Source organism: Jaculus jaculus, chromosome 8, assembly GCF_020740685.1.
Source record: "Jaculus jaculus isolate mJacJac1 chromosome 8, mJacJac1.mat.Y.cur, whole genome shotgun sequence".
In the NCBI taxonomy this organism is placed as follows: domain Eukaryota; kingdom Metazoa; phylum Chordata; class Mammalia; order Rodentia; family Dipodidae; genus Jaculus; species Jaculus jaculus.
In genome coordinates this window covers 40483002-40505526 of record NC_059109.1, presented here as the reverse complement: position 1 = coordinate 40505526, position 22525 = coordinate 40483002, and the positions used below count along the sequence as shown (strand labels likewise).

General features: G+C 39.2%; 1 protein-coding gene across 2 annotated transcripts in view; it reads left to right on the top strand.

Annotated features, from left to right (window-relative positions):
- Fsip1 (fibrous sheath interacting protein 1) overlaps positions 1–22525 on the top strand; it is a 213365-nt gene that overhangs the window by 43206 nt on the left and 147634 nt on the right. For both annotated transcript variants that reach the window (XM_045156922.1, XM_045156921.1), the window contains 4 exons: positions 956–1077; positions 3043–3153; positions 6409–6567; positions 17153–17290. In XM_045156922.1, coding sequence (XP_045012857.1) covers positions 956–1077; positions 3043–3153; positions 6409–6567; positions 17153–17290 — 530 coding nt within the window. The remainder of the gene's footprint in view (positions 1–955; positions 1078–3042; positions 3154–6408; positions 6568–17152; positions 17291–22525) is intronic.

Sequence of the window (22525 nt, the reverse complement as noted above, 5' to 3'; positions counted from 1 at the left end):
GAGCTTTAACATGACATAGTGAAAACAAGACACTTCATGAGGAGAATGAATCCAGCAGTTGTTTCTTCAAATCCTCTGCTTTGAGCACTCTGGTCTAAGTATCTTCAAGCTTTCTTCAAGTCCCTCAGCAGGTCTGGGAAACTGACAATAGGGTTTATGCAATAGAATGTGGAGCATGCAGGATGCTTGACTCCAGATTTTACTTAAAAGAAACAGGCTTAGCTGGGGAGATTGCTCAGTGGTTAAAGGAGTGTGTTTTCAAAGCCTACTAGCCTGGTGTTAATTTCCTAGTACCCACGTGAAGCAAAGTGACACATGCATGATTTACATGCTTCCCTCACCATCCCCCGCAACCCCCCCCCCCCAGGTTTTCTTTTTTCTTTTTCTTTTTTCAAGGTAGGGTCTTGCTCTAGCTCAGGATGGCCTCAAACTCATGGCGATCCTCCTGTCTCTGCCTCCCAAGTGCTTGGATTAAAGGTGTGTGCCACCACACTTGGCTACACACACAGTTTTTTAAAACAAGAAATAAGCTTGAATGAAAAGTTTGTAATTCAGAAAGATTAATGGCAAACTAATAACCCTAGCCTTCAGGGAAAGTTCCATTTCATATAAAAACAAAATAAACATATATTAAAAAATTCCCATAACATCAGAGATTGTTTTAATGTGTATGAGTTGGAACCCTGTTCATATTTTATATTGTTCCCAAGGAATTGTGAGCATAGGTTTGATATATGATCATAACACAGAAGGGTTAATGAAATCTCCTTTGGAAGTTATAGCAGCACATTTATCTTTTTAACAAAAAAATCTCCATATATATCAGATTTTGTATCTGGACTTGAGAAATTATGTTTCTTTGTGTGTTTTTAATATATTTTAATGTATGCTTAAAGTGGATTTTTAGTATTTAAAATTGTAATTATGAAATAATTTTGAACTTTTAAAACATTAGATTTTATCTGTGATGTAAGAAAAAGCGAGTCATCAATCAAAGCAGAAAAGCCTTTTGCAAATACAGAAAAGACTGAGCTCAGGGGCAAACACAGCCAGGATTTTATTAAGCGAAACATTGAGGTATGTATTCTGCAAAGCAGGAGGCAAGATATGGGAGTAAATAAGTGCAAAAATGTAATACTATGTGGAGGGCTTAAGTATTTTTGACTAAAATTAATGTGTGCATGATTGGTTTAGTGTATTTGGCTGAAAGAATGGCTCATGGACTGATACTTATGCTCACTGCTTTCTGCATTCTACTCTGTTACATCCTGTTACTGTTGTTTTGTCTTGTCCTGGGCTGTGCCAATCCATCCTGTTTTATCCTGTCCCTTTCAGTCATGCTAACTGCAGTTAGACTTATTTCATACCCGAAAATCGTCTGGTTCCTCCAACTTGGAAAACATAGTTTTGGACAGTGCTTCCCTTCCAGATTTTAACTTGTACATTAGTACAGTTTCTTTTTTTCTCCCTCCCTCCTTCTCCTTTCCCCTTTTCTCTCCTTACCTTCCATGAGGCTGACTGTTTGCTAGTGCATTGAGAACTTAGAATGAGAAATGTTCATGCCAGAGCAGCAGGAGTGGAAGGAGTTAACTGGTAGTCTGCGATCTTTGAGCCTCCTGGCATCTGGTCACTACCCTTGGCCAACTCCCTGCTTAAGAGGTTTGTCCTTGATTTTAAAGCCCTGCAGCCTCACGTGGCTTGTTTTTAATGCAAACTGGTGAGTATAGGGGCTCCTGTGCTAGAGCAGAAGGCTAACAGGTTTATTCACAGCAAGAAAGGTAAGTACGGTGGGGCACAAGGCTCACCGTGATGTGTGGGCATCTAGTCACTAGCAAGCCATGTGGGCGAGTATAAAGCATGAGTAGTAGGAGAGGGTCAGGCTTGCCACAGTGCAGGTCAGATGCTTTCTCAAGTTGCCATGGTGTTTCTGGGCAGATTGGCTTCATGAGTCAGCTTGCCACTGCTGGATTGGCCTCTACCACTCTCCATTTTTCTGTGTCCCATGTTTGTGTCATCTTCTTCAGGAAATTCCAACTTAAACTGCCTCTGTGCTGGTCCATTGTATCCTGATATATTGTTTAGAGTTCCAAGAGCAGTAGAGTGTCCTCCCCATCTGATCTCTTTCTGACACAGACAGCAGCTTTATATCACCTCTCCTTTACTCCTTTTAATAATGGTCATCAAACATTTAAATATTTATATATTATGGAAATTTATTATTTTTATTTGAGACCGAGTCTCATGTAGCCCAGGCTAACCCCACTGTACAGCTTCTGACCTTTAATTTCTGATCCTCCTGTCACCATTTCAGGATGTCAGTATTCTTTTTTTTTTTTTCCCCTGAGGTAAGTCCAACAGAATGGCCCTTTTTTTAATGGGGGCAGGGAGAGTGAGAGAGAGGAAAAAAAAAAGAGAAAGAGAGAGGGTTAAATTGGCATGCCAGGGCCTCCAGCCACTATAATCGAACTCCAGACACATGTGCCACTTTGTGCGTATGTGCGACCTTGCAAGCTTGCATCACCATGTATATCTGGCTTATATCTGGAGAACCGAACATGGGTCTTAGGCTTTGAAGGCTAGCACCTTAACTGCTAAGCCATCTCTCCAGCTTGATTTCAGTATTCTTAAAATTTATAAGCAGTGTCATTTAGTGGATATATGCTACCAGCAACTGGCAACAAGAGTCCTTCTCAATGCCTTAATAAATGTGTTTCTGTATCTATATCTATCTATAACATCTATATCTGTAGCCATATACCAGGAAAGAGAAATTTGAAAATGGTTCCTGTTTTGTTATTTTATATAAAGTTTTTGTTCAAATGGCTAACAAGAGGACTCGCTTACTCTGAAAATACTTTTACTTGGAGAGTGGCCATATACAAAAGATGTACAGTAAAATTACCTAACAAATCGAATTTAAATGCCTGGCCTCTCAGATTTCACCTTAGCATATGTATTTTAAGAAGCCTCAAGTTCTGTTCTTATTTCACTCAATTATAAATTGCTTTAAATACTTAATATTTTCACTGATAAATTCTGTAGTTGGCCAAGAATTCAAAAAATCCAGTGGCTATGATTGACAGAGAGAAGAAAAGACTGGATGAACTTTTGAAAGATTTAGACGATAGAGACTCTGGGCTGTCCAGCTCTGAGGTATGTAAGCTGTGGTGGTCAATGGCTTCTCCATTTCTTAATTTTATGTCATGTTATACAAATTTATATTTGTTTTGGGCTATATGACATTATTATCTATATTAACATCCTGTTTGTTTGTAATTTTTTTGAGGAAGGATCTCACTTTAGCCCATGTTAGCTTGAAACTCACAGTGATCCTACCCCAGACTACGAAGTATTGGGATTAAAGACATGCACCACCATGTCTGGCTTTATGCATTTACTTTTATTGATGTTTTCAAGTGTATTCTTTGTCAATTCATTATTGACTCTGAAAGACTATTTTAAGTAATTAGAAAAGTGATAACACATGGATTAGCATAATAATAACCTCCCTAGGTGGTAGGTGGTGGGTGGTGTTATAGGTTTAGTCATGATGCTGTAATGTACTTATTGGGGTCCTTTTCTGATTATTGCACCCTGGCCTCATAGTGTTTCTGCATAGTCTTCAATAATCCTAAAGTATACCATTCTGCTCTTGCCCAATTAACCTTGACCATCTACTTCCCAAGAGCCTGGCAGGGGTGGTGGATTTTAACATAGGCATGAACACAGGTATTTACAAAGTCTGAGGATGTTCTATAAGGATTATAGCAGCCCAGTGTTCATGCTGTTCACCTGTCGATATTGTAAGTATATTCTTCATTTCCACAAAGAAATGTACTCTCCTGTGTTTCTCAACACATTTAGCCCTATAGCCTTGCTTTTGTTCCCTTATGCCAAATAGAGAGATGATTGCAGGAATGCTGTCCATTCTCTTTTATCTGTCACATGTTGTGTGTCTATCTCCCCAGTCCTGTGCCCTTCCCTGGTGAACTGTGCAGAGGCAAATGGGAGTCAAATCTTTCACCCTCTTCACCTCAGACCTCTCACCTCAAGGCAGAATGAACTCTGTGGTGCTTCCCCAAGGATCAGACTAAAGTTCATCTTCACTCTAGATCATATATTATTTTCTTTGTGCCCTTGCCCTTGTTAGTTTCTTCCACATGTGCTCCTGAAGACATTCCTCTAGTACATTAATTAAACTTAAACCCCTGTTTCAGGGGCTGTATCTAAGGAACCCATTCTGGGACACATAGTTGCCAAGGACAGCTTTGGCTTGAAGTTCCAGAACAGTACATGAGCCATGATAGCTACAGCCATTGTAGGGAGGCTACACCAGCCAAATGGGAGCCAATACTCAGCCTCAGCTCATAACTGCTCAATGAAAATCCTAGCCTAGGCTGCTGGAATCTTCCCATGTTTTGAGAGAAACTAGAAGTTCACATTTTTATGAGAAATAGTTCATGTTTTTATTTTTTTTTTTGGTTTTTTGAGGTAAGTCTCACTCTGGTCCAGGCTGACCTGGAATTAACTCTGTCATCTCAGGGTGGCCTTGAACTCACAGCAGTCCTCCTACCTCTGCCTCCCGAGTGCTGGGATTAAAGGCGTGTGCCACCACGCCCAGCCAGTTCATGTTTTAAATGCTGACAATGCCATGAAAAACTTCTGTGTGGGCAAACAATGTACTATCTTCCACTTCAAAACAAAAGCAGTTCTCAGAACACTACAAAATAACCTCTAAGCAACCTTTGCTGAGTTGGTCCAGTGGGGCTGGGTATAGGAATGGAAGGAGGAGTTGGTTGCTCTGCTAAAAGTCCAATAATTCAGATATTTTGGCTTGGCAGTTCATGATAGTTTTCTTATTTTATTAACAAAACCCCAGATAGGAAAAGTAAGTGCTTTGTGTGTAAGTATGAGGACCTGAGATTGATTGCCAACACATTTAGATAACTGGGACATATGGCATATTAGTCAGGGTTCTCTAGAGGAACAGAACTGATAGAATGAATTATATTAAAAGGGAATTTATTGGATTAGCTTATGGCAGTCAAAAAGTGGATGCAGGCCTGAGAATCAAGGAACCTGGTAGCTGCTTAGTCCACGTTGCTAGATGCCTCAGCCGTCCCAATCCAGCAATGAAGCCCTGGAGGCTTCCTGAGGAGCCGCTAGTCTTCAATCCATGCAGGTCTTTAGTTCATGCTGGCCTCTCCATGCTGGAAGGTGGCCAAGTGGAAGGAAGTGGAGATTCTTTTCTCCCAGAGCTTCCTTATATAAAGTTCCCATCTGAGAGGGGCCACCAGCTCTGGGGGAAGGGCTCACCCTGGGGGAAGGGCTTCCTCCTTCAGTTAGTCCTTCCAGGAAGCAACCTCAGACACCCACCTAAAAGGGATGTCTGTGGATTACTAAACAGATCAAGTTGACAATTTAGCCATCACTTATGGCTTAGAATTTTCTCCCTTCTCTCCCTCCTTGTATAAGTTATATTTATAATCAGAGAAAAGGATGTAACATATACAAGTATCTGATTAGCTTTTAGCCTGTGATTGGCTAGAAGTTCAGCTGCTATGATTGGCTGAGACTCATTACTTGGTTATAATGTTATACTGTTCGATTATAATTTGCTTTACAAATCAAATTAGTGTGTAGTCTAGATGTTACTTTGAGCCAAACTTATTTAGACATGGAGGACAATTTAGGACACATTTATTTTGGTTCATCAGGACAAAAGTTTGAAAATACCCTGTATATATATAATTGGTTAAACCTTATTTCTTCCATTTCATACTTTTTGTAAAGAAGAAAAATGAGATTGCTAAGACAAACTATATTGTGAGATTAAGAAACATATTTCACAGGGTGTGGTGGTTTGAATAAGATCTTCCCCATAAACTCATGTATTATAAATGCTTGTTTCCCAGCTGGTGGCAGTTTGGGAGCTGAAGCCTTGCTGTAGGAAGTGTATTGTTGGGGATGAACTTAGGGATGCTATGGCCACCTCTCCATGTGTAGAATTTGGCTCACTCTCCTGCTGTTGTTTTCCACTTGCTGTGGTAGAGGTGATGTCTAGCCTCTGCTCATGCCATGCTTTCCCCTGCCATTATGAAGCTTCCCCTCAAGACTGTAAGCCAAAATAAATCCTTTCCTCTCATAAGATGCTTTTGGTCATGTTTTTAGTACTGGAAATAAGAAGATGACTACAACACGGGAAAATACCACACAGACTATAAGAAGATACTTTATATGACAGGCTTGGCAGATAACAAAACTTGTGTTATTTCACTACTCAATGTTAATTCATTGTTTTTTGGGTTTGTTGTTATTAAGTTTTGAGCTCTGATGCAGAAGCCTGAAAGATATGTTTTGGATAAAGTGTAGAATTGGAATAAACTGATAACCTTGTTTTATATTTAGGGTGATCAGTGTTGTTGGCTGGTCCCAGGAGAAGGATACACACTTGAGGCCACCCAGCACGAACAGCTTGCTGAGATTGATGCGAAACTCCAAGAGCTGTCTTCATTCTCTCCAACCTCCTTCAGCTCATCTCCAACATATGATGATCAGAATAATGAGGTATATTTCATTGAGAAACATAGAGAACCTTCAGGTTTATGAAAGCTAAAGTTGGTTCACACAATTTTACCAACTACTCATGAGGTTTCTTCCCAGTTACCTTTCTATGAGTACAACTTGAATAGCTATAGTTTCCATAGCAGTGTACAATTTCTTTTATTCACTTCTGCTTTCTATCAGTTGGGAATTTGCTGGGATTAGGCCACTGAATAAATACTTGTTTTAATGTTATGTCTTTTTGATTTAAGATAGGTCTTGAGCTAGAGAGATAGCTCAGTGGTTAAGCACTTGTTTGCAAAGCTTGCCAGCCCAAGTTCAATTTCCAGTACCCACATAAAACCAGAAGCACAAATTGGCTTTTACATCTGGAGTTTGTTTGCAGTGTCATGAGGCCCTGGTGTACAGGTTTTCTCTCTGTCTTTGTGTCTCTTTCTTTACTAAATAAATAACTTAAAAAAATTACTCAACAGTTAAAGATAGTTCTGATTGTGATCAGGATTGTGATCATACCAGAGATGAAAGGGAAGTAAATTAAGAGTGTTCTTTAGTCCTTTGGAAGTCTTAATTTTCTTTCTTCCTTGATCCTAGGTGTCAGTGGCAGTTCCTTGTCACTTACTCTGCCACATTTTTTCAACTTCTTCAGTAGCAGGTTGAAACTTGCATGCTGATGACTCACTCACATGACAGCTTGGAAAAGGATATGAATGGTCCCATCAATACATTTTAAACAATATTTTTATGTGCAAGTATAGTGTAGGGGAAGGAGTGAGTATGGGCATATTAGGGCTTGTTGCCACTGCAAACTAACTCCATATACATATATTCCTTTGTGTATCTGGCTTTACATTGGTACTGGGGAATAAAACCTGAGTTTTCAGGCTTTGCAAGCAAGAGCCTTCAACTGCTGAGCCATCTCTCCAGTCCCCATCAGTATTATTTTTATAGGCTGATAGGAGGTGTATAATACAGAGTAATAGTACATTAGAGATGTGGAATTCTTTCCTGCCCCTTTACATTTCAGTACTTCATGGGGTCTAGTGTGGGGTTAAGTAGTAATATGAATAGAAAATGTCTCTTTTTTGTTATTTTGCTAACCCTCTACTAGCTTTGTAAAAGCTTTATCTGATTTAGTCTGATTATTGATGGCTGCCCAATTTGGAGGCATAGCCCCTGCAATTATAGAAACTAAAACTTGAATCATTGATTCAAGAGTGGGAAAGTTGCTTCTAGGAGCAGAGCCCAAGGGATATGAAACCAACCCTCAGGATCATTTACCCAGGAGTGGGCTAGGTGCATCTATGGCACAGCCTGAGGGATAGAAGCACTTACCTTCCTAGTTCCCTGACTAGACCAGCTGTATCTATGGCAGATACAGGGAGAAAGAAAGAAAACTAATTCCTGGAGTTGTCGAAACCAAGGGTAAGCCTCCTTCACCTGCCATCACCACTGCTCTGATGTTCTGTAGCTGTGGCTTAGCTGACAGGGACTACTGGTATTTTATAACTTTTTTTGAGGTATGGTCTTCTATCCCAGGTTGACCTGGAACTCACTCTATAGTCCCAGGCTAGCGTCTAACTCACAATGATCCTTCTACCTCTGCCTCCTGAAGGCTAGAATTAAAGGCACATGCCCAACTTGGTAGTTTTGTTGAACAGCCAACAAACAGTAATATGTGAACAAGTTGAACATTGCATGGACAAAGGGTAAGGAACTTTTGACTACGTAATTCTTTTTTTAAAATATTTTTAAAATTTAAAAAATTTTTAATTTATTTATTTGAGAGTGACAGAGAGAGAAAGAGGCAGATAGAGAGCAAGAGAGAGAATGGGCATGCCAGGGCTACCAGCCACTGCAAACGAACTCCAGACACGTGTGTCCCCTTGTGCATCTGGCTAACGTGGGTCTTGGGGAATCGAGCCTCGAACCGGGGTTCTTAGGCTTCATGGGCAAGTGCTTAACCACTATGCCATCTCTTCAGCCCTTGATACATAATTCTTAAACATTTATTAAGGGGAATAATTTAGGGATATGGCCTGTTGGACTCTGCTGATATAGAAACACACACAAACACACAGACACTTGCTCCATTCACAAATGTAAGCACACTAAGTCCACATGTTGTCTTCATCATATTTGTAGCAGTTCTATGGGCCATTTGTTACTGACTGCTTTGTATTCAGTGCTATGGTCAGCATGCCTCATGCATACACATTTGTTCTGGGTCAAGAGTCCAACCGAGTCACTGAGGAAACTGGGCAAAAATAATAGATTAAAGTCAGTCAACATCTCTAAACACTGCTTGTCAATATTGGTCATCTGTGCTGTTCAAACAAAGGTACACCAAGGCAGCAGAAACCTAGTCAAATTGCTTCAAGTGGGTAGACTATATGGTTGTGAGTTGTAAGATTAAATTTAGGACAGTTACAAATCAGGAACTTAGAAAGCATCTCCGCAGCATTCTCAGGAAAGTTATCTGGTTCTTTCCCTTAGTTCATTCCTACAGATGACTGGAATTTTCTTGATCTTTACAAAAAATTTAAATGTCAGCAACCAATAGTGAGTCCATTCTCCAAGATAGTACTTGAAGGCTGGGGATACAGATTTAAGCAAAGGATTGGAACCAAGATATTCTAGAGAAACAGTGTGGTGGCTGGTGGCATCCTCCTGGAGCCAGGTCAGCTTCCTTGGGTTGTGTCACTAAGGGCCAGGATAATGGCCTCTGACCTCTTGAGGCAGAAGTAGTGGTGGTATTATACTTATTAGCTTCTGGATTAGGATCAGAGTTCATGGAAAATAATGACATGAAATCTTCATGCACCCCAGGAATTGGATCAAATTACTGAGCTATAGTTTGTGTTCTAGGGTTCCATTTTTCCAAAGGAAGCAGTCAAGTCCAGAGATCTTTGTTCTTGGCATGTTTCAGCTGATTTTTTTTTTTTTTTTTTTGGTTGTTAGATTTTAAGATAGCCAAGATCTCACAGAAATTTTTTCCATGGCTGTTGAATATTATTCTTGAAAATGAAGCTGAGAATTTAGAAATTCATTCAGCCACTAAGGAGGCTTCAAATAAGCCATGAATTTTGCTACATTTTTGTCATTAACATTTAATCAAAATTTTCAGAGTTCACATTTATGGTTCAGATAAAATATTTAAAAATAACTGAAGAGGAAACCAGTATATTACTTTCTTGTTACATACTGAGATGATGCATTTTTATATGCAATAATACACACACATACACACACAATACCCCCCCCACATATAGTATATATATATACATTTATATATATATTTACATATGTATATAAAGAAAAAAGAGGAAAACTGCATCTAGAATGCCCATTGGATATTGAATGATATCAGAGACATCACAGTTGTTAAAGAGAAGTAATTGATGACTCTTATGTGCAAAACAGATTATCTTTTGTTAGTTTCCTCTCGGCACTTTGTCATTTCTAAGTAAAAGCAGCACTGCATTTTAAATTTCTAAACAGAAATGCTAATGTGGTAAATTATTTTATAGGAATTATTTTTGGATTTGGGTACCTTTTAAATAAGCACACAGAAGAGTATCTTGTATGATATCTTTTACTGTAGCTGATAATGGAGTTCCAGTCTATTGCTGAGCTGCAAGTAGTTATAGTTTATATTGACTATTTTTAACCCTCTGCAAATGATTAGATCATCAGTAATTTTCCTTTACGATCCTTCAGAATTCTCTTAAATGGAATATAAATTTCTGTTTTTTAAATAATAAATTCAGCAAACATTAACTAAGGGCTTACTATATATAAGGGATTTTAGGGTATTAAAGATTCATTCTATATAAAGAATTATAGAGGACTTAAAGATAAGCCAGGCAAATATATTAGTTTGGAATATAAAAGCTTTGCTTTGAGTTTCATGTCTCCCACTTACTACTTCTGTGGACTTATACATGTATGTTTGTACATATATATAGTGCTTAGCTCAGTATCTGATACAGAGTTCAGTTAATGAAATTAATATTGTTATAGTAAGGGATTCAAGGAACTTAGTTCCTTATGGAAAGAATTAAGTATATATACAGATAACTATGACATAAGACAAAATAGATAGCTGGATATGTTGACTAATACTTATAATCCCTCTGCTGGGAGGCTGAGGTAGGAGGATCACTACCTTCATGAATTTGGAAGTCTGGGGTACTTAGTGAGTTCTGGGCCAGCTTGGTCTACATTGTGAGAGTCTGTCTCAAAAAAAAAAAAAAAAGTAAAAAATAAAAAATGAGCCATGAGTAGTGGTGCACGCCTTTAATCCCAGCACTTGGGAGGCAGAGGTAGGAGAATCACCATGAGTTCGATGACACCGTGAGACTACATAGTGAATTCCAGGTTGGTCTGGACTATGGCAAAATCCTACCTCAAGGGGCCGGAGAGATGGCTTAGCCATTAAAGCATTGGCCTGCAAAGCCAAAGGATCCTGATTCAACTTTCCAGGACCCACATAAGCCAGATGCACAAGGGGGCACCTGCATCTGGAATTGGTTTGCAGTGGCTGGAGGCCCTAGTGTGCCAGTTTTCTCTCTCTTTCTCAAATCAATAAATAAATATATAAATAAAATTTATTGAAAAAAAATGCTACCTCGAAAAAAAAAAAGACAACCAAGGTCAGCAGCGTAAAGGCTATAGTAAAGTGCTTAAGAGGTGAGAGGAGGAACACCAAGTCCTTGTGGGTAAGAGCAGTACTGAAGCAAAAAGACGAACTAGAGAAAGGGAGAAAGGGTCAGAGACAGGGAACACTGTCACCATATATCACAAGGTTGAAAATGATACCTGAGGGGCAAATTAAATCCACAAACAGGTTTCCTTTAGTCCATAAAATTTTAAAGTGTGTGTACCCAACATTTAAAAGTTAGGTGAATTCATATAAAGCCTCTAGTTTTTCTGAAAGAATTTTAAAGAAATAGAGGAACACTTCACCTGGATCCTTGCTTGGCAACAACTACTGTACTGGATTGAGCTGGTGAGCACCTGATATTTCCTATGTGGCATAGATTCTCCATTCCAAATCATGTTGTTGAGAAACACACAAGTTTTCTGATAAGTCTGCCTGTGGTAGCTATACAGTGCTAAATTGGGTGGCACACAAATCTGCAATGAAAAGTTTGAGTCTCAAACCTTTGAAAGTGCTGATAAGAAGGGACAATGGAGTATTCGACACTAAGTGAGACATCTCTATCACACACTCCAGGGTTCAGGGCTCATTGCAGGAGAGGTGGCAGAAAGAACATAAGAACCAAAGGGTAGGATTGCTCTGTAATACAGTCTTCCAGACACAAAGTGGTCCTAGTATTCATGACTTCACAGTGTCTGACACCACCTACATAAGACCTGAATTATAGGTGGGAAAAATGATGACATCAAAATAGAAGAGAGACTAGTTGGAAAGAAGGGATTCAGTTGAGGGGGGATTCAGGAGGAATTCAGAAGGAACAGTACTGGGAGGGGATTATGATCATGGTATATTGTATATATGTCCAGAGGTTGTCAATAAAAAGTTAAAAACGAGTAATAAAAATGCTTGAGTATCTAGAAATGTAGTGCAGAGATTACCACAGTGTTGGTAGTGAAAGGGGAAGGTAAGAAGTCTCTTATTTCCTTATGAGTTTGCTGATTATAGAGTTCTTGTGTAAATGGCCCAGCCTGACATACTACCTTTATGGAAATGTTTTTAAAGCAGTACTTGTCTTTTAAATATCTGATTTCCTTTTTGTAAAGCAAAATCTGTGGCCACATTCAGAAGAAAGCATGCCGTATTGCTCTTACTGTAATGTTAATGATATCATGTGGTTGTAGTTTTTACATCTGCTTTTAATTTTTATTTCATTTTAGCAAAGGATAACTAATTGAAACAATTTTGTTCTTAAGATCTGTGGTTTAACTGTGCATACTTTTGTGGATCCCTTTCCTAACTCATCAGCTAGCTCTTTCCATATATTGTAAATCTCACCATAAACTGGAGTGATGTTCCATATTTTAGTTTTTTTTATTTGTGGATATATTAAATTCCAGCTTTTTCCTAAAATATCTATAATATAGGAGTTGTGTAAGCCTTCGTTTTCTTAAATCCTTTGCAACTGGGTTCAATAATAAATTCTATCATTTGGCTCTTATAAAGAAGTATAGTTTATTTGTCCCTCATGCACTCAGTCTTACTAATTTCAGCTGATGGTTCATTTTTTTTAACTGCTTTTCTGGTGAAAGGAGAGTCACTTCTCAGTACTGTGGTGAGTTTTGAGTCACCCCAGCATCACAACGAAAGAGAACTAACCAAAAGTGAGATAAGCATTAATATGTGTGCTTAAACATAAGTGTTTAGAGGTCAGTTTGTGGGCATAACATATGCATTTAGCCAGACAACAGTAGTTGTTATTTCCCTAGGGATTACGACCTTCACAACCATTGGCTTTAAAAAAAAAATTGTGTTTATTTTTATTTATTTATTTGAGAGCAACAGACAGAGAGAGAAAGAAGGAGAGAGAGAGAGAGGAAGCGAATAGGTACACCAGGGCCTTCAGCCACTGCAAACAAACTCCAGATGCATGTACCCCTTTGTGCATCTGGCTAACGTGGGTCCTGGGGAATTGAGCCTCAAACTGGGGTCCTTGGGCTTCACAGGCAAGCACTTAACTGCTCAGCCATCTATCTGGCCCCCAACCATTGGCTTTTGACTAGGTTTTCAGTATCAGGCATGTATTCTTTCCTGTGGAGTGGGCCCCGAGTCCAGAGCGCAGTTTGTTTCCCCCATAACAGACATGCCACTGTTGTACTTGTTAGCACATTTGGCTTGACTGGCCAGTCATAAAATTTGCAGGGTCCACTGCTGGTTAACACCATTGATGATTTTTTTTTCTCCCAAAGGACTTCATGTTGCATAACTCTTCCTAACATTCTGACATGCAGTCAACAGGGAAGAGATTTGTAGTTCAGGTCCAGTTTGAGTTTTCAGTGACCTGCAGCACAAACAGAGAGAGACAGAGAATGGGTATACCAGGGCCTCCTGCCACTGTAAGCAAACTCCAGATGCATGTGTCACTTTGTTCACCTGGCTTTATGTGGGCACTAGGGAATCAAACCTGGGTCATTTCCCTTTGCAGGCAAGTGCCTTAACTGTTGAGCTATCTCTCCAGCCCCTCTATTCTTGATATATTGATATATCTTGGTTCTCCCCTCCCCCCGGTATTTTACACTATCTATAAGAGAACAGGTTCTGCCCCATGTGAGTATGCCCTGGGAACCAGCCAACACCCTAAATTTTTATTAACCCTCCTCTCCTTCACCCCTTCTCCCATCCTAGTTAGACCATTTCATCCCCAGTATTCTGCCCCTCTACTTACATATCAGCCCTCCCCTATCATCCCTCTCTCATGAATTTTATATATATTTTTTCTGTTATGTCTCCAATGCAGTTAAACTTTCCTTGATTTTATAGCAATATTCTCTCATGATAAAGACATTTTGTTCAGAAGATTTTTCCCGATAACTTTCAGGCAAGTGACTCAGCTGACAGGAATAGCAATGTGGAAATGTAAAGAGAGAGCCTGAAAACAGGACAGATTGGCTTTGACCAGGCAGGATTGTAGTTCCTAATGCGTGACTTCTTTGCATACCAAATGGCTTAGGAATCTATGAGTAATTTCCCTTGTGTTTGACTTTTGAAAAATAGGTTTATTCAGCTTCAAAGATCTCTTTTGGCCTAGTCAACATCAAACATGTATGCACACATGTCCACACTGACATATATACAATAGATTATTTGTCTATTATTAATTAATTTATTTATTTATATATGCATGTATGGGTATGCATACTGTTGCATACACATGGAGGTCAGAAAACAATTTATGTTGTCTGTGCTCCATCTTCTTTGAGATGGGGTCTCTTGCTCCTACTAACAAATTGCCAGACTGTAAACAAACATCAGACCAGCTAGCCTGTGAGCTTTGGATTCTCCTGGCTCTGCCTCCCATTGTCATAGCATGTTGAGATCATAGATGCATGTACCATTTTGCATCCAGCTTTACACAGGTGCTGGGGCATTGGACCCTGGGTCAGCAAGCTTTGCTTAACCACTGAGTCATCTCCCCAGCCCCACTGAGACTGTATGTATGTATGTATGTATGATAAACTCAGAATACCTTGGCAATCAATTAGTTAAATCAACAAATGTCAGTTTATTTCAGTTTAATTCTGTTGTGGTTTCATTAGACATTCTGTGTATATGGTGAAAAGACTTTGCTAAATTCTTCATGCAATTATTCCTGTATGACACAATCACAAAACAAGTGGTTGGTTGGAAAATCTGCTAAAGAATTTCTACTGTGGGAAACTAAAATATTTCTTGAAGATCTTGAAAATGACACTGGCTAAAGCTTTGTCATCAGACAAGAAGCCCCTACCACCATACAGCTTTGGATATACAGATGGAAGATTGTTGCTGGAACCAGTGACTTTCTTTTGCTGCTACCTTTTGACCTCTGATTTTATTACATGATATTATTCAGATATTTGAACTAGATGGCTAGGCTGCTAGGAAGCACGACCAGGGAGAGATATTAGATGTTTGTTGGGTCTAACTGTAGAGAATTTCAGACTTTGAAGCCATTAGAGGGGGAATAAATTTTCTTAGAAGAAATTGAGACCTTGGAAAGAGGAGGTGACATTCTCACATGTGTACAGCTGATGATCTTAGCAGAACTGGAGCTAAAATCTAATCTCTGAGCCTGAATGTTTTAGATATAGAGAGTAATGCCATCACAACAAAATTAAAATAACTTTGATGGCATAATCTTTTTGCTTAAAATAAAAAATGACTGACTAGAGAGATAGATTGGTGGTAAAGGCACTTGCCTGCAATGCCTAATGACGTGGGTTTGATTCCCTAGTACCCATGTAAATCTAGATGCACAAAATGGTGCATGCATCTGGAGTTCATTTGCAGTGGCTAGAGGCCCTGGTATACCTTTTATTCTCTCTCCCCTCCTTGCAAAAATAATTTTAAAAAGACTTTTTGTTTATGAAATTAATGCATGTTTATAATAGAAAACTCAAGAACTATGAAAGTAATAAAAATTAAATAATATCATTAAAAAATGTAGTTAAAAAGAGCTGTTGGGGGTGAGGGCTGGAGAGATTGCTCAGTGGTTAAAAAGGTGCTTACTTGTAAAGCCTGCCAGTCTGGGTTCGATTCTCTAATACCAATACAAAGCCAAGTACACACAGTGGTACATGCATCAACTATTCGTTTGTAGTGGCAGAAGGCCCTGGCATACCTATTCTCATTCTTTCTGTCTCTGCTTACAAATAAATAAAAACATAAAAAGACTAAATATGCCATTCATGTCATGTGATAACCTGGAGTAGGGAATGTGTGGAAGAGAGGAAATTTTGGGTTAGATACAGAATCAATTTATTGTCAAGAAATGCCTGTTTTTATAAAAATATTTTATTTATTTGAGAGAGAGAGAGAGAGAGAGAGAGAGAGAGAGAGGGAGAAAGAGAGAGGGAACTCCAGATACATGTACCACCTTGTGCATCTGGCTTTATGTGGGTACTGGGGAATTGAACCTAGTCCTTAGGCTATGCAGGCAGGTGCCTTAACCACTGAGCAATTTTTTCAGCCCAGAAATGCCTGCTTTTATTGCCTAGAAATATTAACTTTGAGCAAATATGATTTCATACTAATATTATTGGTAATAATGAATTGCACCCATTATATAATGCTTACTTTCGTTATTTTCTGTATGTGGGTGTGTATGCTTATATTGAGGCCGGAGGATGACCTTGGGTGTAGTGTACCTCAGGTACTATACACTTTTTTGAGACAGAGTTTCTCACTGTCCTGAAACTTGAATAACTAAGCTAGAGTGGTTGAGTAGTGAGCCCTAGGGATCTTCCTATCTGTGCTTCCCTAGCAACGAGAGTACAGGTGCATGCAACTACACTCAGCTTTTTCTTTTTTAAAGTAGGTTCTGGAGATTAACCTCATGTCCCCATGCTTGCAAGGCAAACCCTTTACTGACTGAGCTTTGGCCCTAGCCCATGCTTACTCTTTTCTTGTCAGAGGACAGGCTCAGCTCACATTTGTTAGGCACCAAGATCTGTTGCATGTCTGTTATGTTCAGTAATAGTGTTTACTTAGGAGCTAGTTGGAGCCAAGAGTCACAACTCCTGACTGCCAAATCTAGCTTTTTCTCCCTGATTATTATATACTCTGCCTGTACTCATATGTATGAGTAGATTTAATAAGTTATATGTGAATAACTTGAAGTCCAGAAAAACTGATTTGTCTAAAGTGTCAGAGCAGGGACCAGAACTCAAGTCCCTATTTTCCTATGCCTTCTTCTTTCTAGGTGATTCTAGACGTTGAGCTTGTCTCCTTTTGTGTGTTATTCACTCATTATGTATATTGAAACCTTCTCTTTATCAAATAAGAGTTCAAAAGGATTATAAATGGGTTTTTAGGGAAGGAATACTGTTTGAGAGGACTTGGGGCAACAGCTCTTTAGCTAGCCTGCGAATGAGCTTCTTATTTTTAAATTAGGAACCTGATCTTAATGATGACAAAAACCTAGAAAACGCTTCAGGGGAGAAGGTGCTTCGGGACATGAAAGAGCAGCGGGATCAGCAGTGTCGGCTGAGAGTTATAGATGAAAAGCTGAGGCGGATCAAGGAAAAGGTGGTAAGTCTTTTTCAAGTAATGTTCAATTGTAGCCACCAGTTCAAAAGGTTTCAGCTTTTTTGATTGCTGTATGACTGCTCTTATGTGTTAAATCAGACATAAGAATTTGTCAGTAAGAATTGAAGTGAAAGCTAAAATATGATTCATAGGACTTAAGGTGATGTTATTCTTAATTTAAGTAATTTCCATAACAGCCTGTACAGTACTACCTGAAATCAAAATAATGATCCATAATGTTCTTTTACTGTGGAAAACCTTTAGGTTTCAATAAAACCATCTTTACATGTTGACTTTATTGCTTAAATACTCCAATTTTGGGCTGGAGAGATGGCTTAGCGGTTAAGCACTTGCCAGTGAAGCCTAAGGACCCTGGTTCGAGGCTTGGTTCCCCAGGTCCCACGTTAGCCAGATGCACAAGGGGGCGCAGGCGTCTGGAGTTCGTTTGCAGAGGCTGGAAGCCCTGGCGTGCCCATTCTCTCTCCCTCTATCTGTCTTTCTCTCTGTGTCTGTTGCTCTCAAATAAAAAAAAAAAAATACTCCCATTTTTTGCTCGTAATAACAGTTTAGTAATTTTAATACATTCTAAATCATTTTGAGTCTACTACATATTTTTCTCACTTATAATTTAAATATATGTTACTATTGAGAGAAAGCTTAGTTTTTATTTTATTTCTTGGAATCTTTGAGACAGAGTCTCACTGTGGGTCCAGGTTGGCCTCAGTCTTCCAAGTACCTGGGGTCACAGGTTACAGGCATGTGGAACTGCACCAGCTTTACAGTTTTTCTTTGTTCATGGGACCTATATTGTAGGGAGACCTGGATTTCATTTCCTCTTCAGCTCTCATGCTTGTGCTGGAAGTGTGACTGTTTCCCGTTGAGTGTGTTGACACGGTAAAGAACTAGAAGTAGGAGTGGTTTGGAGGTTATATATAAAGGGCTTACAGTTTTGGTGGTGAGGATGAGACATTCCAATCTTGGTGGGATCAATAAGGTGAAGTTTGACTGGTTGTGTAAACTCTTTCATTGTATACTTGCCAATCCAAGACAGGCAAAGCCCATCATTTCCATGATTCATTCTCTTGATTTTCAAGTGTGATAGACTAGATGTCTGTGTTCCTCTAAAATCCATGCTGAAAACTCTTAAGGCATGGGTAGTAGGCAGTGGAACCTTTGGGAGGTAAATGGGTCAAGAGAGTGGAGTCATTGCAAATGAGATCATTGCTCTTACAGAATATACCTGAAGGAATGTGATCTCAAGTATTTTACCATGTAAGGACATGCTAAGAAGGAGTCATCCTGTGATCCAGATAACAGGCCCTGTGGGGATACTGAGTCTTCTGGAACTTTGATCTTGGACTTCCCAGCTTTCTGACTATGAGAAATAAGTTCATGTTGTTTACAAATTACTCAGTTCATAATATTTATCTATTATAGCCATCCAAGTGGACAAAGGCACTGATTATCCATCCCAGGCCTCAAATGTGTGCAACTCACTGTTACCTAACTTTTTGTTTTTACCCCCAACATGGGTACTTTAAGGAATCTGTTATTCTAGTATCATATGAAGTTTGGATATATTTAAAGAAATAGAATAGTTATCAAGAGTTCTACTATCCAGTTAATAACATAAACAGAGAAGAGAAATACTGAATACTAACTGTGGTAGATGCTGCTGTGAGCATTTTACAAGCACTAAATTATCTAATATTTATAATTTTCCTATGAGGTGAATACTACCACCCTTACCGTTGGTAACCATTGCCCCCCAGCAACTCCCATAGCATTTTCTAACACGAGGAGGGATAACCAGGAGGGAGCTGGTTTTCCTCTCAGTTCCAACAAGGCTCTTTGATGATCCATGACTGCAGCCTGTGTTGTCAGCAGTAGGGTCTTACCTTTTAGTTCTGGTAGCTAATCAAATGTTATGGAAAAGACCTGCTTTGTTTTAGGGACCTCATGGTCCTCCCTGGCAAACAGCTCCCTGTGGAGATAACTCAGTTCTGGTCCTGGGGTTACCCAGCCTGAGCCTGTGGCTTTAGGGATTAATTTTTTTCTACTTTGTATGTGATACTTCTGTCTGGACCAACCTCCCACCTCCTTTATTGGTAAAGTGTTATCCAGAAGGAAGATTTCTAAGGAACTGACTCATGTTGTCTTCAGTTGTATGTAATTTCATTCACCATCCTCCTTACCCCCTCTACCTCCAGTCTTCAGGAGATATGCCCAGGAGTAGCGTAGGTAGATCTATTTTTATCTTTGTCAGGACTCTCCATACTGATTTCCATAATGGTTGTGCAAGTGTGCACTCCCACCAGCAGTGGATGTGGGTTCTTCTTCCCCACAGCCTCATGAACATTTTATTCATTTATCTGAGAGAGAGAAAGAGGGAGGGAGAGAAAGAGAGAGAGAGAGAAAGAGAGAGAGAAAGAATGGGTGTGCTAGGGCCTATAGCCACTGAAAGGAACTCCAGACACAAGCACCACTTTGTGCATCTGGCTTACATGGGTCCTGGGGAATCAACCCTGGGTCCTTTGGCTTTGCAGACAAGCACCTTAACTGCTAAGCCACCCCATAGCCAAAGTTTCAGATTTTATATTGGGATCATTAATCCATTTAGAGTTGACTTGTGCTGGGTGAGAGAAATAAGTCTAGACACATAAATGACCCAAAAGAATTCACTGAAAGACACTTAAGGTGATAAATTCTTTCATCAAAGTGGCAGGGTATAAAGTCAATGCACAAAAAAATAGTATCCTTCCAAAGAGATAAGTGACACTATCCAATTTTCAGTAGTCTCATGCACACATGAAATCAAGTGTCTTGGAATCTCACTGACTGAGGAAGTGAAAGGCTACACAAACAAAAACATAAAAACACTGGAGAAAGAAACTGAAGAAGACATGAGAAGATGGAAAGACCTCCATGCTCATGGATTGAAAAAATTAACATTGTGAAAATGGCCATCTTACCCAAAGTAGTAAACAGATTCAATTTAATTCCAATAAAATCCCAGACATGTTCTTCACAGAGTTAGAAAAAAATTTATTTGCACCAAAAAAAAAAAAAAAAAAAAAAAAAGGCCTCAGACAAAAATATCCTCAACAACAACAACAAAAATACTTCCAGTGGAATCACCATACCTGATTTGAAGACATACTACAAAACCATAGTAACTAAAACAGCATGGTACTGGCACAAAAACAGACATGTAGAGCAATGGAATAGAACAGAAGACCCATCTGTCAATTCAGGCAACTACGGCTACCCAATCTTCAACAAAGGGCAAAAAAATGCATACTGGAGAAGAGGGGGGGATTTTTATACTGACAGTTTAGTAAGCTTTAAAAATTTTGCTCTTATAATCATAGGTACATTTTAAAACATGTAAGTGGAAAGGAATTTTCCAGAAGTACCTGTGTATTTCTACATCATTTGATACAGAAGTCTTGACAAACTCCTTATCAATTAATGGTTAAAAAATAATATGCAGCACAGTCCTAATTCAATACCAATATTTATAAATTATTTAAGAATGAGTAACAGAGCCAACAGCCTTTTCAAATTTATTGGCTACATGTCACTCTTGAATAAAACAAATTGGATGAATTGAAAACAAAATTAGCTAGAGTACTTTGGAAAAAAAGAAAAAAGCATCAACAAAATAATTTCATTAATTTCTTTCAAGTACCATTTTTACTTTATTAGTGATTCTATCTATCTATCTATCTATCTATCTATCTATCTATCTATCTATCACCTATCTATCTATTGTCAACATCTATCTGTCTGTCTGTCCGTCTATCTATTTTATAGTGCTAAGGATCAAACACAAGGGTCTTATGCCTGCAGGGCAAGCAATCTACTGCTTAGCCATAACCTCCAACTCTCTAAATATGTTTTATTTAATTTACTTATAAAATGTGTTAGTAGGTTTCAGTTTCACATTCATTTTGGACCAAAAAGACTTACAAATATATATACTTTGTATTCTGGTGTGCTATTGAACATTTTAAAGTTACTCAGGAGATTTGCCTCTAGTATTCATACATATGATGATTATGAAGATGATATTGTTGGAGAGTGTTAGAGCCATGTTGTTTCTAAATGATAATCTGTCATACCCTGAAAGTCATCTCAATGAAAACTATGATGGAAACTTTATTTTATAGTATCAGCTGAATCTTCTGCCCTCAAAATTGTGAGGAAAGGAGTTCATGTTAGTTTTGCTGCTACATCTCAAAATTGTGGCCTCAGCATGTGGTAGCTGCCAAGTCACTCATTTCTCTTCATCTCATTACATAAGCTTTGTGCCAATCACATCACCACAAGAAGCTGAGAGTGATGTAATGAAGCTTTTTTTTTTTTCAAGGTAGGGTCTTGCTCTAGCCCAGGCTGACCTGGAATCCACTATGTAGTCTCAGGGTGGTCTCAAACTCACGGCGATCCTCCTACCTCTGCCTCCCAATGCTGGGATTAAAGGTGTGCGCCACCATGTCTGGCTGTAAATGAAGTGTTTTTAAGAGAGAGAGAGAATGTGACCTAGGTGCTTTGTTGCAAAGCCTGACAATCCAGGTTCAGTTCTCCAGTAATATAAAGTCTGAGGCACATGTGACATGTGTTTCTGGAGTTTGTTTGCAGTGGCAAGGGGCCCTGGTGTACCCAAAGTTAGTCTCTCTCTCTCTCATTTTCTCTCTCTGTTTCAAATAAATAAATGAATAAATAAGTAAGTGAAAATTTAAAAAGAGAGAATGAGCACATTCATAAAATTTTTATTAAAGAATATCATTCCATTTTTCTATTTTTAGTTATTGTTAATTGCTGGGCTCCTCCCCGGCGGGTAGGTAGTGCTGAGGAGGGACCAGGCCTGCTGGTTTCCCCCCAAGGGGTTGAGGAAGAAGGGTGAATGTTGGAAGACTCAGAACCTCTCCTAGTCACCGGAGAAAAACTACACTGAGTCGGGAGTCTTGTTGAAGCAGGAACTCACCTTATTGTTACAGGCAGTTGCCTATATAATGTTGGGAACGAAGGCGGGTATTCTAGGATGGGGGGAGAGGTAAGGGCCAATAGTAAACTGCGACTATTGAAATGGTAATTCCAACTCCTGTGCGGAAGTAGCAGGCAAGAAGCCGTTAGGTGTCTTGCTGAGTCCTAGCTGGCCAGAGGCAGATCACCAAACTTTAGCTAGGCTCAGGAAGTTCCACTAGGCCTCATACTCAGACCTCTCAAGGCCCAACA